General features: G+C 47.8%; 1 protein-coding gene across 2 annotated transcripts in view; it reads left to right on the top strand.

The window, feature by feature from the left end:
* XPNPEP1 (X-prolyl aminopeptidase 1) overlaps positions 1-15068 on the top strand; it is a 51372-nt gene that overhangs the window by 33429 nt on the left and 2875 nt on the right. Inside the window, exons 9-20 of one of the 2 annotated variants that reach the window (XM_045506541.2) lie at positions 1062-1143; positions 2642-2852; positions 4673-4762; positions 5367-5417; positions 6617-6675; positions 6809-6886; positions 8816-8887; positions 9617-9677; positions 11120-11189; positions 12077-12250; positions 12980-13056; positions 14266-14369. In XM_045506541.2, coding sequence (XP_045362497.2) covers positions 1062-1143; positions 2642-2852; positions 4673-4762; positions 5367-5417; positions 6617-6675; positions 6809-6886; positions 8816-8887; positions 9617-9677; positions 11120-11189; positions 12077-12250; positions 12980-13056; positions 14266-14369 — 1129 coding nt within the window. The remainder of the gene's footprint in view (positions 1-1061; positions 1144-2641; positions 2853-4672; positions 4763-5366; positions 5418-6616; positions 6676-6808; positions 6887-8815; positions 8888-9616; positions 9678-11119; positions 11190-12076; positions 12251-12979; positions 13057-14265; positions 14370-15068) is intronic. The other variant, XM_010969773.3, reaches the window with a different exon arrangement.

Here is a 15068-nt window from a genome sequence, read left to right on the forward strand (position 1 = left end):
GATCTTATTACAGTGCTGCCATCAAAGTCTTGGTGCATCAAAATCCGTGTCTTAGTTTCCGATTATTTTCTTTCAACTTCTGGTTGGCTTTTAGAGGTGGTATTATGAGTTAGAGGGTGTGTGCATGGTAGGGCTTTTGACCATTTTGCCTTTTATTTACCTGCCAGAAATGTTGCACAGGGTGTATGACGGCACCCATCTTGCCACACCCTCGCCAGCTCCAGGTACCGTCATTTACAAAGAGTGCTGGTTTGGTCTGATAGGTAAAACATGTCTCATTCCTTTACTTTGAGAAGCCACGATTTAAAAGTGGAGGCAGTACTTTTTATACCAGGGTCTTTTTTGCACTCTGATCCTCAGGAGAGCACGTAGCTGAAAGCCCTGGGACCGGAGTCCTGCTCTCTGCTGGTCGGTCTAGTTTCTCAGACACACAGTGACCTCACCAACCCCCCTGACACTGGCCGTAGGCAGGTCCTCCACCCTGCCGTGGTTCCGCAGCAGACCCATGGGTGGGCCGCGGGCTCGGGTTTCATTCCTGGGCCGGGAGCCCCGCTGACTCACTGCTTTTGTTCCTCTGCCGGGAAGCCCCGCCCCTGGGGCTCCTTGACCCTCACGCGGAGGGCCTCATTCGGCTCCCTCGTGGGTGGGTCTCAGCTTTTCTGCCCGAGGTCGTTCCCCTCAGAAGAGAGCGGGTGCTGGGTTCCTTCCCTTGGATTTGGGAGCGCCAGAGGTTTTTCTGCAGCGAGGCCAGGCCTGGCCGGTCACCACCAGGCAGACCCGTTTCAGCTCTTTGTTTGGAGGGCATTTCTGGGGTTTTCTGACTAACAGCTCTTCCATTCCCTTCTCGGGACGGGATATGGCAACAGAAAAAATAGCTCTGGTGCCATCACCTGGCGGACATGAGCAATTGCAGCTCAGAGGTGGAACCAGGAGGTAACTTAAGGTTCCTAGCTGCTTTGAGAGATGCCCCCAGTTCTTGCCTAGGAGGTGGAAGCCCTTCCCTCCCCCAGCAAGCTACCCCTTAAACTCTGTCAGCAAGTGACTGGAGCTTTCTGTTTCAGGGCTGTTCAATCTCCGAGGATCAGATGTGGAGCACAATCCGGTGTTTTTCTCCTATGCAATCATAGGACTAGAGACCATCATGTGAGTGTTGGCCCCACACCTGCAAGTCCTTCCCCCTCCTGCTGCTCAGAGCCCCAGCCTCCCCCTTCTAGTCCGGGCCCACCCAGTCTTGGCCCCACGCGCACTGACGCCTGCTTTTCTCCTGCCCTTTTTCCCTTTCCCGCTTTTCTTCCTTCCCCTTCTTGTCTTCCTTAACAATAGGTATTTATTTATGTCCTGCCTCTCTTTTAATCCTGAAAATGATTTGAAATCTCTGAAAGTCCCTATAGTACTAGGAGATAAAAAAAAATAGGTAGTCGAGGACATTGGAATAAAACCAGAGAGAGTGAGGTTAGTTCACAGAGTTCTGCTGCAAAATCTTGTTCAGGTCGCACATTCGATTCCAGGTTTTCTAGTAGCCAGTTCAACAGAGGGGAACATGGGCTTCTTATTACAATCCTGGGTCCACAGTGCAAATAACCCCCCTGAGCTGTCCCTTGTTGAATTGTCAGTTTATCTTTTAAACTGTTGCTTGTGGCCTTCCTGCCATAGCCCTTCTATTTGGATCGTTCTGCATTCAGACAATGCATTTATGGAGTGCCTTTTATGTGCTGGGGTCTCTGTTAGGTGTTGGGGTAAATGAGACACACAGGGTCCTGGGTTAGAGTTGGGGAGATGAGCATCTCCTCTGGGGATTCAGGCACACAGTGGGCACTAGCTAGCTCGTCAGTGGGGTGGGTATGGATGACATAGGAGAGGCCTGACCTAGACTTGGGGGTCAGAGAGACTCTTAGGGAAAGTAATGCTGAAGCAGAGATGAAGGGTACATATGAGTTAGCTTGGTGAATAAGGGGCAAGGAGGAGAAGGAATGGTGATCTAAGCAGAAGGAACAGCATTTTCAAGGCTCTGGGCAGGAGAGAGCACAGGGCATGTGGAGGACCTGGAATGGTTCAGGGTGGTTGGGACATAGAGTGTGAGGCCAGCAGGTGAACAGGGGCCACATTAAGGAAGGCCTTGTGAGCCAGGTTCAGGAGCCCGGTCTCATCCTGAGGATGCTGTGGAGCTATTGAATGAGTTTTTCACAGGGAACTACATGGTTAGGCTTATAAGTCATAAAGAATATTATGATGGAAAAATAGGGCAGATAGGGAAGCCTGGAGGCAGGGAGACCAGTGAGGAGGCTGTGGCACTAATCCAGGCGAGAGGTGATGGTAACCTGAACCTGGGTGGTGGCTGGGCCAGGCTACAGTGGAAACTGGAGAGATTTGAGGGAGATTTGGTCTATAGGTTCAAAGACCTCAATGAAGGAGGGAAGGTGGGGCATCAAGGAGGACACTGCCAAGGTCCTGGCTTGGGGAACTGGGTGGAAGGTGACAACCTACACATGGGTGGGGGTAGGATTTGGGAAAGGAACGGAGGGAGGAGGAACTGCTTGGTTTGGATTGCCAGAAGACAGAGGCTGTGGCTTGTGTGTGGGTCTGTGTCCTCGTCCTCTCCTGTGCCTGCCTTTCTGTCACCTCACCTCTGGCCCCTCTGCAGGCTCTTCATTGACGGTGACCGCATAGATACCCCCAGTGTGAAGGAGCACCTGCTTCTTGACTTGGGCCTGGAAGCTGAATACAAAATCCAGGTGCTTCCCTACAAGTTCATCCTGAGCGAGCTCAAGGTCCTGTGTGCCAGCCTCTCCCCGAGGGAGAAGGTGTGGGTCAGCGACAAGGCCAGCTATGCTGTGAGCGAGGCCATCCCCAAGGTTGGTAGCCTCGGGGGCCCATCTAAACCTGCCGCTCCAGCTCCCAGGCATCCCCTGACCCCCCACCCCCAAGTCCTGGCGTCATGCAGCTTGTCTTTGAAGCAGAGGCTGTCAAGGCAGACCTCTGGGACAGGCTGTCAGGTCAGAGGCGTCGCCCCCCCCGGATGAATGTGAGGCTGTTAGAACCCACTGAGCCCTGTGTTTCCCAAAATGTGGCATAAGAGATAATTTTAGGTGCTACACACTCATACTTAGGATTATTTAAATTTGTCTGTTTTAAAAGTGTTTTAAGAGATACAGAGAACAAACTAGTGGTTACCAGTAGGGAGAGGGAAGTGAGAGAGGCAAGATAGGGGTAGGTGATTAAGAGATACAAACTACTGTGTATAAAATAAACGAGCTACGAGGATTGTACAGCACAAGGAATAGAGCCCATGTTTTATAATAACTTTAAATGGAGTTTAACCTTGAAGAATTGTGAATCACTGTGTATACCTGAAACTTAGATAATATATTGTATCAACGACACGTCAATTAAAAAAATCATCTTAGTGTATACTAGAAAAAATGATTGTCATATGAGACCATATATTGTAAAAATTATTTCTCAAGAGAAAGTTGAGTTGAATAAACTAAGTTGATTCAAAGAGAGTCTGAAGAAAAGTATTAAGTAAATAAGGGTCCAGGAGGTAGGCAGCTGGGTAAGTCCTGTGCAGGTATGAGAATGTCTGGAATTTGGGAAACACTACTCTGCACCCACCTCCCCCACCACATTTTATAGTTAAGGAGCCTTGAGGCCCAGGGAGGCTTGAGGAGTTGGGGATTTGTCAAAGGTCAAGTGACAGTGACAGCCCTGGCCTTGACTGAGCCCCTGCTGGGTGGTGTTAAGCAGCTGACACCTGCCCCCTCATTTTAATTAGGGCCTGGGGCAGGAGTCCATGCCCCCTGAGTTACAACCCTTTTGACTATCCTGCCCCGGGCCGCTGGCTGCAATGTCCTCTCTCCTCCACTATGCAGTGAGCCATCCTGGGAGGAGCCCAGGCCTGGCCCTCTACACCTGGCTTGCCATTGCAGCCCTGTCACTGTCACACTGCGTGACTCATTTCCTCAGAGCTTTACTTCCTCAGGGGTCATGCCTGCCTTCTTCGTCTCATGAGCGATAGGTGTGAGAGAGAGAATCAGGAGGGTGGAAAGATGGAAAGTCCTTTGAAAAGCTCGGAGCAAGTGCATGGTGGTACGAACAGCCCCCTGCCCTGCCTTCCCAGCAACACAGGCTGGATTCTAACTTGTCATCAGACTGGAAAAGCTCTTCCAGTCCTTTAAGATCAGACCATTAATAGTGGCTGATCCCTAGGCTGAGGGGGAAGGAGCAGGAGCTCCCCCTCCTCCCTCGTCGGTCATGTGCATCCCCAGACAGTGGGAAAAAGCCTCCTTTGTGTAGCCAGAAAGGGGTTATTTTGGTTAAGCTTTGATCTGTTAGTGAACTCTGACCATGACTGCAGCAGAGGCCTGAAAAGCAGTATCTTGCTGCTGGCTGGCAGCCAGCAGTCTCAAAGAGCTAAGAGGTGGGGGAGCAAAGAGAAATACCTTGTTTGATGTACTTTATCTTTTTGGATGAGCTCAAGCGCCTTTTGTCCTGCTCGGAGTCATCAACCAAAAGGGGCAGGTCTTCAGGCCCCAGGGGACAGCTGGGTGGGTCCTGAGTGGGAGCTCTTCCAGTGATTTGTCCTAAGTATGGAGTGCTGGGTGGAGAGGTGATTGCCTGGTCTTGGGCAAGCGGAGCCAGGCTCCATTTGCCCCACTATTGCCTTTTGCCCCAGGATCACCGCTGCTGTATGCCTTATACCCCTATCTGCATTGCCAAAGCTGTGAAGAATTCTGCTGAATCAGAGGGCATGAGGCGAGCTCACGTGAGTACCGTAGCCTGGGTAGAAGAGGGGATGTGTGGTGGTCAGAAGGCCCAGCTCCCTCCCCTGCTGAGCGGCCTTGAGCCTGGCACATGGTCAGAACCTCTCTGAGCCTTCCAGAGTTAATGAGAAAATGAAATAAAATACTGGATGGGGTAGATCTTTACAAAATATAACATGACACAAAAACAGATATTGGTGATGATGATGCAAATGATGAAGATGAAGCCTCTGAAAAGGCCTAGATTTGTGTTTCAAGGGCAACAGTGGATCTAGAAAGATTTGGGGCCCAGAGATGCCTTTTGACAGTGGCCCGTCTTTCCTGCCCCGGTGGTACAGGAGTGTCCCCTCTGAGGGAGCTGCGTGTCCTCTGAGGTGGGCCTCCCTGACTGTCCTGAACAGCTCAACAGCAGAGGAGCCCTTTCCCCCATGGTGGAAGTTGCTGCACACTTGTTCACAGGAAACGCCTGCACGTAAAGCCCTGATTGCTGATGGTTTGTGGTCCTGTATGTGCGACCTTCTCAAGATCATGTTAGGGCTGGACTCTGAATCTGCCCATCTGATTTTCAGTAGTAACTTTAAAAAAATGTCTCCCCTGTCTGCACAGATTAAAGATGCTGTTGCCCTCTGTGAACTCTTTAACTGGCTGGAGAAAGAGGTTGGTTCTTAGTCCTTGTTTATCTCTTGGATATAGATTATTCAGACATTGTAAGTGATTTTAACTGTGACTCTGGCTGACCATGAGGTCTAAGATCTTGATCTAATTTTAGAACTCTCGTTTAATAGTTCTTTGTGGAAATTTGGGGGGTGTGTGTGTGTGTATTTAAAAATTCTTTAATTATAGAAAATAGAAACAAGGGTGAAGAAATTACTTAACAGAATGGATCCTTTTTGGGTTAAGGAATTGCCTTGTAACTAAGTGGAGTTTCATTAAAAGAAAAGATGACTCTCAATGTATTATAGGCAAGCTGATTATATTGAGAAAAAAGATCTTTGTGTACATTTTGAACTTTAAGCCATAAAACTTTTTATATTAAACTGACTCTTGGTCATTAGCTGCTTGCCTTTTCACTCCTTGTAGCTGTCAGGAAGGTGATTTCTTTGTGCTGTTATTAAACAATATCATCTTCCCTTTCAGTATTGTATAAACAACTCTTTAAAAGTAGCTTAAGTCAGACAAAGAAAATGTCACCCATATTCCTACCAGTGTAACAATTTTTTCCCCTCTGGCTATTGTTCATTTGTGTGTATCATTTTTTCAATGTAAAGCATTTTTACGTGTCTCTTACTGTGCAGGTATGATTTTGTACTTTGTTTATCTGATTCACTTAGTATCATAGTGTGAGCATTTTCCATGTGCTTTGAGGTCTTGGAAAAATGATCCAAATGGAGACTGTTTAGTGGCTAGACTGATTTATTTACCCATTCCTCCTATTTTCAAATATTTAGATTGTTTTTAATTTTTTTGTACCTACTATAAACTTTGTAATAATATCTTTGTATCTATCTTTTTTATTTATCTAAGATCACTTTCTTAGGATGATGTCCTAGATGGGGATGCTTTTGAATTTTTAAATTTAGGTGTATTAAGTTTTGGGAGGTTTCAGGATATAATACTGAGGCAAAATGGTTGAGTGAAAAATTAAATGGATAGAAACCCTTCTACTTTAGGTGGCTTTGGTAAGAGCCTTTGGAAGTTCCCTACTTGTTAAAGATGAGACTTAAGCTGTGTCCTATAAATTGGACAGTGGGGACATGGGAATTGAGGAAAAAGTAAGCTTTTAATGCACCCCATATAATACATAGGTGACACATGAATTTACCACACCTGATGGTTTATAAGCAACTTCCTTGTAGGTGCCCAAAGGTGGTGTGACGGAGATTTCAGCTGCTGATAAAGCTGAGGAGTTTCGCAGGTGAGCCTCAGTCTGGGAGCCCCATGAGCCTGGGCTCATTTCCTTGGCAGGTTAAATGAAGCTGGGAGGGCCCTGATTCTTGGCACAGTAAAAACCTTTAAGCTGCTCTGCTTTGTGTGTCTTTTTGTTCCAGGCAGCAAGCTGACTTCGTGGACTTGAGCTTCCCAACAATTTCCAGTACGGGACCCAATGGCGCCATCATTCACTACGCGTAAGGCATGCGGAGGAGCACGCTGCCTGGCTTCGCTGCTGCTTCTGCACAGGAGCCTGAGCAGGGGAGAGACATTGTTTTACCAGAGGCCCCAGCGCCCACCTCCGTGTGTCTGTTGAGATTGTTCTTATATGGGAAATAAGACTTTTGAGGTCTTATGTTCTCTTACTTGCTCTAAATCCCCATGCCTCTCCCTTTTGGGAGCCAACTCTTAGGTGCAGGTGTTTGGCACTGACACTCTCCATGATGTAGTCAGACAGGCTGTCCCTCTTTCCAAACTCTGAGGCTGCAGTATCTGTTTTCACAATCTCTGAATCTTAACAATTAGAAGTTTTAGTGTTTTTTTTCCCCCCGACAGTGACAGTCTTCTTCAGGCACTAGTGCAAACATCCTATGAGCTCCAGCACCTCCATACCAAAAACACTTATCCCTAAGTTGTGGAACACGCTGTCATGGTTAAGGAGATAATCTGCACCCTCTCTTTCTTCCCCAGCCTTTGGGGATTTTTACCACATGACCTCCAAGAACGCCATGGACGCACAGAGCTGGGCATCCCTGCCCTGTGAGACAGGAAGGGCACTGATGAATTTAGGACTGCTGGATCTGCCTGTGGAGGTGAAGGGGGAGGGAACTGGGCTTGCTTTGGGCTCCAGCTTCAGCTTCACGTGGTTTTGTCTTGTGCGGGGCATTTCGAGTTCTTTGCTCCCCATCTGTGACGTGCACAATCAGTGAAGGAACACCCGGGCTGTCTCACTGTGCTGTCCTTGAACACAGGTTCGCCACCCACGCTTTTAAGTAATTGCTTTTTGGAATTTTTAGTCTGGGGACAAATTTTGAAGCTGTTTGTGTGAGACAGTCACATCTGTGACTGTACAGTCCTCTCACATCAGTGCCTCTGTTCCAGTGTTAAAATACCAAAAGAACTTCAGTTTTTGTCTTATATTTAACTCAGGTGATGAATTTCCTGGCTGGATACTATCCTAGGATTTTGCATATAATTAACACATTAAGTAATTTCAGACCAAGCTGGGAGAATTTTGCTTCTCCTTCAGTGTTTCTTCACTGTGGCTGTTGGAAGCCTGTTGACAGGCAGGGTGCTGAAGCTAGGCCCAAGTCTCGTCTTTTATCAGTCGTTGGGCTCGGGTGCCCACTGGCACCCTTATTGATGAAGAGGGGCTGGTGCCTGGAAACAAAGGAGAACCTCTCTGAGAACCTCTCTCCACTGCAGGGCAGAGACTTGGAATGCTCACGTCCCTTTGAGCTTTTCCCAGTCCAGTGCATCGCCTGGAAAAAGGCTTGGGGAAATCAGATCACTGTAAAAAATACCTTGTGTTCACTTGAAGAAAGTGCTCCAGCTTAAGAGCATCGTGATCCACTCCTTTTCCAGCAGCAATCCCTTTAGTTTATCTCCCAAATTGAGACATCACCTCCTGCCCGTCTGGTGGTCTGAGAAGCAAGTGGGGAGGCCCCTGGTGGGGTTAGGACTGGAGGGAAGGGGAGGCTGAGGCAAGGGCCTGGACACCGCCACCCCTACATCCTCCCCCCAGAAAGACAAGTGGCTCCAGGCTGCTGTCTTCCCATTTCCCAGCTTGGTCCTATTGCTTCTATTGATGATTATTTTTGAAGCTTCTACAGTTATCTCATGAACACTTATTTTGTTTCAGACACAAGTGGAGATAGATGTAAAGAAATAGGTTATTCTTTCTCCTGAGATCTTAATCTAGTTGGATAGATAGGTTGACTGGGTCTTTGAATAGTAGAAGGTTAATATTAGTTGAAATAATTAACCTGTTGGGTAACTTTATCTTGATATAATTTCAGGCTTACATAAGTTGTAAAAATTGTGCAAGGAACTCTTACATTCCCTCCTCCCGGATTCAGGAAGCATTTATGTTAGTGGGATAACTAATTTTTAATTAACTTTCTTAGGCCAGTCCCTGAGACAAACAGGACCTTGACGCTGGATGAGGTGTACCTCATTGACTCGGGTGCTCAGTACAAGTAAGTGAATCAGGGCACCACTGGTATTCTTCATGTCTGTATGAGTTTGCCTATTCTGGACATTTCATGTAAATGGAATTACGTAGCACATGACCTCAGTGTCAGGCTTGTCACTTAGCATAATGTCTTCAGGGTCCATCAATGTAATCACGTGTATCAGTACGTCATTCCTTTTTATTGCTAAATAATATTTCATCGTATGTATATGCTACATTTTGCTTATTTATTCATCAGTTGATGGACATTGAGGTTGTTTCTATGTTTTGGGTGTTACGAATAACGCTGCTATGAACATAACATGTACAAGTTTTTGTGTGGACATATGTTTTGAGTTCTCAGTACATGGCACATAGTAGGCACTGCAAAGTGTTAGTTATGATATATGATAAAATCATAGTATGAATAAAATATTATAATCAGTACATTATATTAAAATTACCAAAAGCTAATTAAGTGGAACTTTCTCTTAATAAATGTAAGTTAATGGATTTAATCCTCTCAAAATTTAGTTTGGAGACCTTGCTTGGGTGCTTACATAGGAGCAGAATTGCTGGGTTGTAGGGTAACTCCATATTGAACCTTTTAAGGAAATGCACACTGTTTTCCAAAGTGTTTTCCATGTTCACCAGTAGTGCATGAGCATCTTAATTTCTCTATAGCCTCACCTGTCTCATACTTGAGCAAAAGCTTATTTTAAATGAAAACTAATTTGTCCTTTCTCTTGGAAAGGGATGGAACCACAGATGTGACCCGTACCATGCATTTTGGAACTCCTACGGCCTATGAGAAGGTGAGAGCTTCCTCTGACAGTTCTCTTTTGTGAAAAGGGATAAGTAAAAATTATTATATCTGGGACAATAAAATAGCTCATTACTGTGGAGTCAGGCTTATCTGCTTTGTGACATCAATTTAATTAATTATTGGAGAAATTTTAAAAGCATTGTGTCTGCTAAGGTCAAAGGGGCTCAGATTCAGGTTGAAACAGCTTTGGCCTTCTTTGGAGTCAGGAAATCTCTTTGGGGATGGGAGTAGGGTAGTGAAATGTGTGCTTTTTGCAAACTGTCTAGATTTGATTCTGAAAGCTACTCCCCTTCTTTTTTCAAGTTCAGCATTCCTATTTATAGGCTCAACTCTCTAGGAACCCTCTGAAATACATACACTGCTCAGTTTCTGGTCTGTCAGACACGGAAAAGAGGAGACAGCTGTAGGGTAGAGAGATATGTACCAGGAGTCTGGAGACTGGGCTTCAGATCTTCTCTGCTGTTTACTGGCTCCATGACCTTGAACACAGCACTTAGACCATCCCTAAAAATGGGGATAGAAGTACCTGCTTCCCAGGCTGACTGTGAAGGTTCTGTGAGCCCAGCAGGTTCCTGGATCATAGTCACTGCTCGGCAAATACTGGTTGAATCTCTGAGTGACTGTCTTTTCCCAGGGAGCTCCTTCAGGAAGTTTGTCCAGGGAAGAGGGTTTTATGTGATGCAGCGGGGCAGATTTCAGTGTTGGTCTCTTGCATCATTCATTTGTAGACACCAGTGCCTTAAAAGAGTTTACTTGGGTCCAGATACCTTTGTTGTGACTCTTCTTATGCTGTGGAATGAGCTCCAGACCAGACTAAACAGTGTGTTTAGTCCTGACTCTGCACCTTACCAGCAAGCCATTACCCTTCCACACAGCACTTTTCTTGTCCTGGCAGTAGGGAACAACCCAAGTATAGATGGTGGTGAGTAGCACAGAGATTGAGGCAGGACCACCTGGCCCCGAGGCTAGATGCTGCCACTTATGACTGTCTTTCTATAAAGTGAGGATGACAAGGGTGTCCCCATCATGAAGTGTGGGAGTAAACATGCAGTGCTCAGTATCATGCCTGGCACAAAGCAGCAGCTCAGTAGATGTTAGCCAGTGTCGTCGGTACTTTTTATTACTCCCCCCCGCCCCCCGTCTCTCTGAGGCTCAGATGGCATAGAGTGTGTCACGGTGTCCCTTATGAGGGGAAGACTGGTGGGGGCATCTCTCAGACAGTTGTGTTTTACTAAATTTAATTTCATGATTTTCTGGAAAATTGGTACCAAGGCCAAACTTTTTTTCCACTAGACTGTTTCTTTTTCCCCTGGTTTTCTCTGGAGTATTGCTAGAAAACCTTCAGAGGCAAGTTTTTCTGAACTGCCAGAAAACTCCAGGATTAAAGCCTCTGTGCCCATTCTGAACACGCCCCCGGGTTGTCTTTGGCAGGAATGCTTCACATATGTCCTCAAGGGCCACATAGCTGTGAGCGCAGCCATTTTCCCGACTGGAACCAAAGGTAGGTGTTTCCTTTTGTCACGTGGCAGGCTTCTTGTTAGGCAGCAGACGTGTCCCAGTTTGAGTGGAGGAACGTGTCCATCCCTCGCCATGTCAGCCCCCAGCCCACTTCAGGCCCAGCGAGGGTATGTGGGAGTGCTGCACAGACTGAGCTGAGAGGACCTCCCAGGGGGCCAGGCGTAGGATTGGGCCCAGGGTCAGCTGTGCACCTCTCTTCTGACCACTTACGGTGTTGGGTGTCCCGTGTGGGTGGCTCCCAGGAAAGGGCAGCAGGGCATGAAGGCCTCAGGGTCCCAGTGGAAGTTGGTGCAGCCTCCTGTCTGCCCTTCACTGCTGGGCCGTTACCTCCTTGCAGGATCCTTGTTGGGATTTATTTTACTGGGAACCTGACTTGAGATACGTACCTCTTTGCATGAGGATGGTGGGTGGGGCATTGAATGTGGAGGTGACAAGACCTGAGCCTTGAATCCACTCAGACTGGGCCACACTCATCTCCCTGGGCACCCATTTCCTCGTCTGTCATGCCTGCATGCAGTTTGGTTAGACTCTCATCCTTGTAATTCTGAAACAGTAGGGTCCCAGCGCTGGGAAGGGAATGTCTGTGGCATTTAACATGGCCCTTTCTGGCTACAGGTGACCGTCCCTCACCAGCATCCCCCAACTTCAGACTGAGCTCTGACTGGCTGGGGAGCTGCCCTCCTTAAGAGCTCCAATTGTTAGAAAGTTCTTCTTTGTGCCGGGCTGAAACCTGAACCCTCCAGAACTTTTACCCGCAGGTTTCTGTTTCACCTTCTGGAGCCAAACATAACAAATCTAATCTCTAAAGTGCTTTGCAAATTGAAAAGTACTGTACAGATATCATCAAGTGGTTCTTTATATGTCTTTCAGGCCACCTTCTCGACTCCTTTGCCCGCTCAGCATTGTGGGATTCTGGCCTGGATTACCTGCACGGCACAGGGCATGGTGTCGGGTCTTTTCTGAATGTTCATGAGGGTCCTTGTGGCATCAGCTATAAAACGTTCTCCGACGAGCCCTTGGAGGCGGGCATGATTGTCACTGATGGTAGGTGTCCCTCACCTAGAGGGTATATGCATGGATCCTCTGGCTTTTTGAAAGCTCTTTATTGTTCTTATATTTTAATGATTATAAAGTAAATTGGAAATAATTTCCCCCTTCTGATACCTTGAGTTAAACAACAATGACAAACAGCAACCTGATATGATTATAAGGGTGATAAATATTCACTGTAGAAAAAAGTAAGGTTATAGAATGGTGTAAAGCAGAAAAGGAACATCATTTGTAGCCCAGCCACTCAGAGGAACTGTGACTTAGTACTTTGGTATGGCGTCAGCTTCTGGTCTTTTATCTATGTATGTATCTTTTTTTTACCATTGAGATTATCCTGGACATGTCTGTGTTCTGCTTTCTTACTTAATATATTGCCATTTCCCATGTCATTACCAAATCTTTGTGAATGTATTTTAATGCTGGCGTCATTATGTTTTATGGATAAGGACCACACATTACTTGGCGGATCCCTGGTCATTGCACTTTCTACTCTGCGGCTGTTTTCAGAACTTCGGAGCCTCTCGCTCCCTGCACCTCAAGTGCCTATTCAAAGTGGCCACGTGAGAGGAGGAGGCACCTCTGGGCTCTTGACCCGGGTTGAGTGGGCCCTTCCTCTGTGTCTCCTCCTCCCGTGGGGAAGCACTGTCATCCCAGGAGTGAAAGCTTCTCTGCACACCTCTTCATTGTGGGCTGCTTCTCATTTTGGGATTTGGTTTGTTTTAGAGCCAGGGTATTATGAAGATGGGGCTTTTGGAATTCGCATTGAGAATGTTGTCCTGGTAGTTCCTGTGAAGACCAAGGTGAGGAATTATGTGTTTGTTTGTTTTTAAAATTCCCTTATTCCTTTTTGGGGGGAAGATGAAGACTTGTGTCTTTGGAACCAAGAGTGTGCCATTCTGGGGCCAGAATGGAGCCTTCTTCCCCTGATATCAGGGTCTTTCCTGGAATTGCTTCTCCTCTGCAAAGCCAGAAAGAAAATCCTTAGTGAACTGGGACCCCAAACGAACTCAGGGAGCCCCAGGTAGGCCCCTGCTGGATGTTACCTGGGGCTCTGAGTTTCTTGGAGGCAGCTTCTTGTTGTGACGCCTGCTCTGCCTTGGGGGTGCTCATTTAAAGGCCCCTTCCAGACACTGATGCAGCATCTCCAGGGCTGGGACCTGGAGACTAACACCCCAGATGATTTTTATCAGGTAAAGCTGAGGAAGCCTGAGTTATCCCCTGGGTCAGGCCCCTCAGGAGGATGATACACTAGGCGTGGTGCCGTCTGGAAGACAGGTGTTTCACACTCTCCCCATCACATAACCAAGATGTCGCAGGATTCAGGTCCTAGGCTTTACCTAGAAGACCTGTGTGCTCCTCCTCCATGGGTGACTTCGGAAATAGAACAGTTGGAGGGAAATGTCTTCCTAGGCCTGCAAGGAGGCTGACTGCAGGGTCTGCTCTCAGCTTCCACGCTGAAGTCACTGTTCTTGAGTGGCCTCTCCCCTCACTCCCAAAGGCCCTGCCAGAACAGAGACCCGACATGCTCTGTGCGCCCCGGCTGTTCCAAGCCACGTGCTCGGGACAGACCTGTTACCTGTCACCTGATGGGCGGGCCGCATGGTTGATGTTAAAAAGAAGTGATCTTCTGGGGCTTGTGCCTTAGCAAAGTCTCAAGAACTCAAACCAGAGATGTCCCCGCGTCCGGACATCCCGCGGCCTGCCCCGGCCTCCTCTGTCACAGCAGACGTGAGACTGTGGCCCTGCGGCTGGAAGCCCCTCAGCCCTCTTTGTGTGGCTCTTCCTGATGGCACAGGCTGTGTGGTTGGCACAGCAGAGCAGCTCCTGGAAGGTGGCATCAGCTTTGTCATCGTGCCTCCTGCATATTTTAACTGGTGACCCACTAACCGCTTCTCGACGCCTAGTCACACCTGACCCCAAGGGATGGTCATTTCTGGGGGGAATGGCCTCCTGGTGGTTCACTGTGGTGCAGAGGAGGAAAAGCTTCTGTTTTCTTCCTTCTCCCACAGTATAACTTCAATAACCGGGGAAGCCTGACCTTTGAACCTCTAACTTTGGTTCCGATACAGACCAAAATGATAGATGTGGATTCTCTTACAAACAAAGAGGTAACATGGGAGTCTTGGGGGAGGGCAGACGTGTGTGTTGTGGGGAGGGTCACCCTCTGTTCTTCCCCCGTGCTCACGCTGAAGTTAGAATCCAGGCCAGCTGAGTCTGAAAACCCTAGGTCTGCACTGGCCTGTGGGGTTTTGCGGGTGGGAATGCTGTGCTAGTGCTGTCCAGGAGGGCAGGGGCCGTAGCTTCCCTGAGGCGTGTTTAGCAAACATGGGCCATGTGTCTTCTTACAGAAAGCCAGATGGGTGGTGGGGCCTGTTGGCCATTGCACATGCCAGATTGTTTTCTTCTGTTGCATGAAACATTAAGGAAATGGGAAGCAAACTCTGTTATCGTACGCCTAGTTTTCACACAGACAGGGAGAGAGGTGGTCACTCAGGCAGTGAAGCCCTTCACAGAGCAGAAGCACAGCAGTGCCCACCTGTCAGGCTCAGAGGGTGACAGGTCTTGAAACCACTTCACATCCTAGTGTGGGTCCCCAGGCTCATGAGGCCAGGCCAGGTGGCAGGCCCAAGAATCTAGAGTAAGGCTTGAGGGACCAGGCAGGTGATGAAGGTCAGAGCAGAGACAAGGGTCAAAAATGAGGCAGAAATAGTCGGCCCTGGACAGACAAAATAGTTCCCAAGCCAGGAAGACAGAAGCCAGAAGGACATAAATTCCAGAGCAAGGCAGGTGGTCAGAAGTCCGGCAAAAAGCA

The sequence above is a fragment of the Camelus bactrianus genome, chromosome 11 (genome assembly GCF_048773025.1).
Source record: "Camelus bactrianus isolate YW-2024 breed Bactrian camel chromosome 11, ASM4877302v1, whole genome shotgun sequence".
Classification (NCBI taxonomy): domain Eukaryota; kingdom Metazoa; phylum Chordata; class Mammalia; order Artiodactyla; family Camelidae; genus Camelus; species Camelus bactrianus.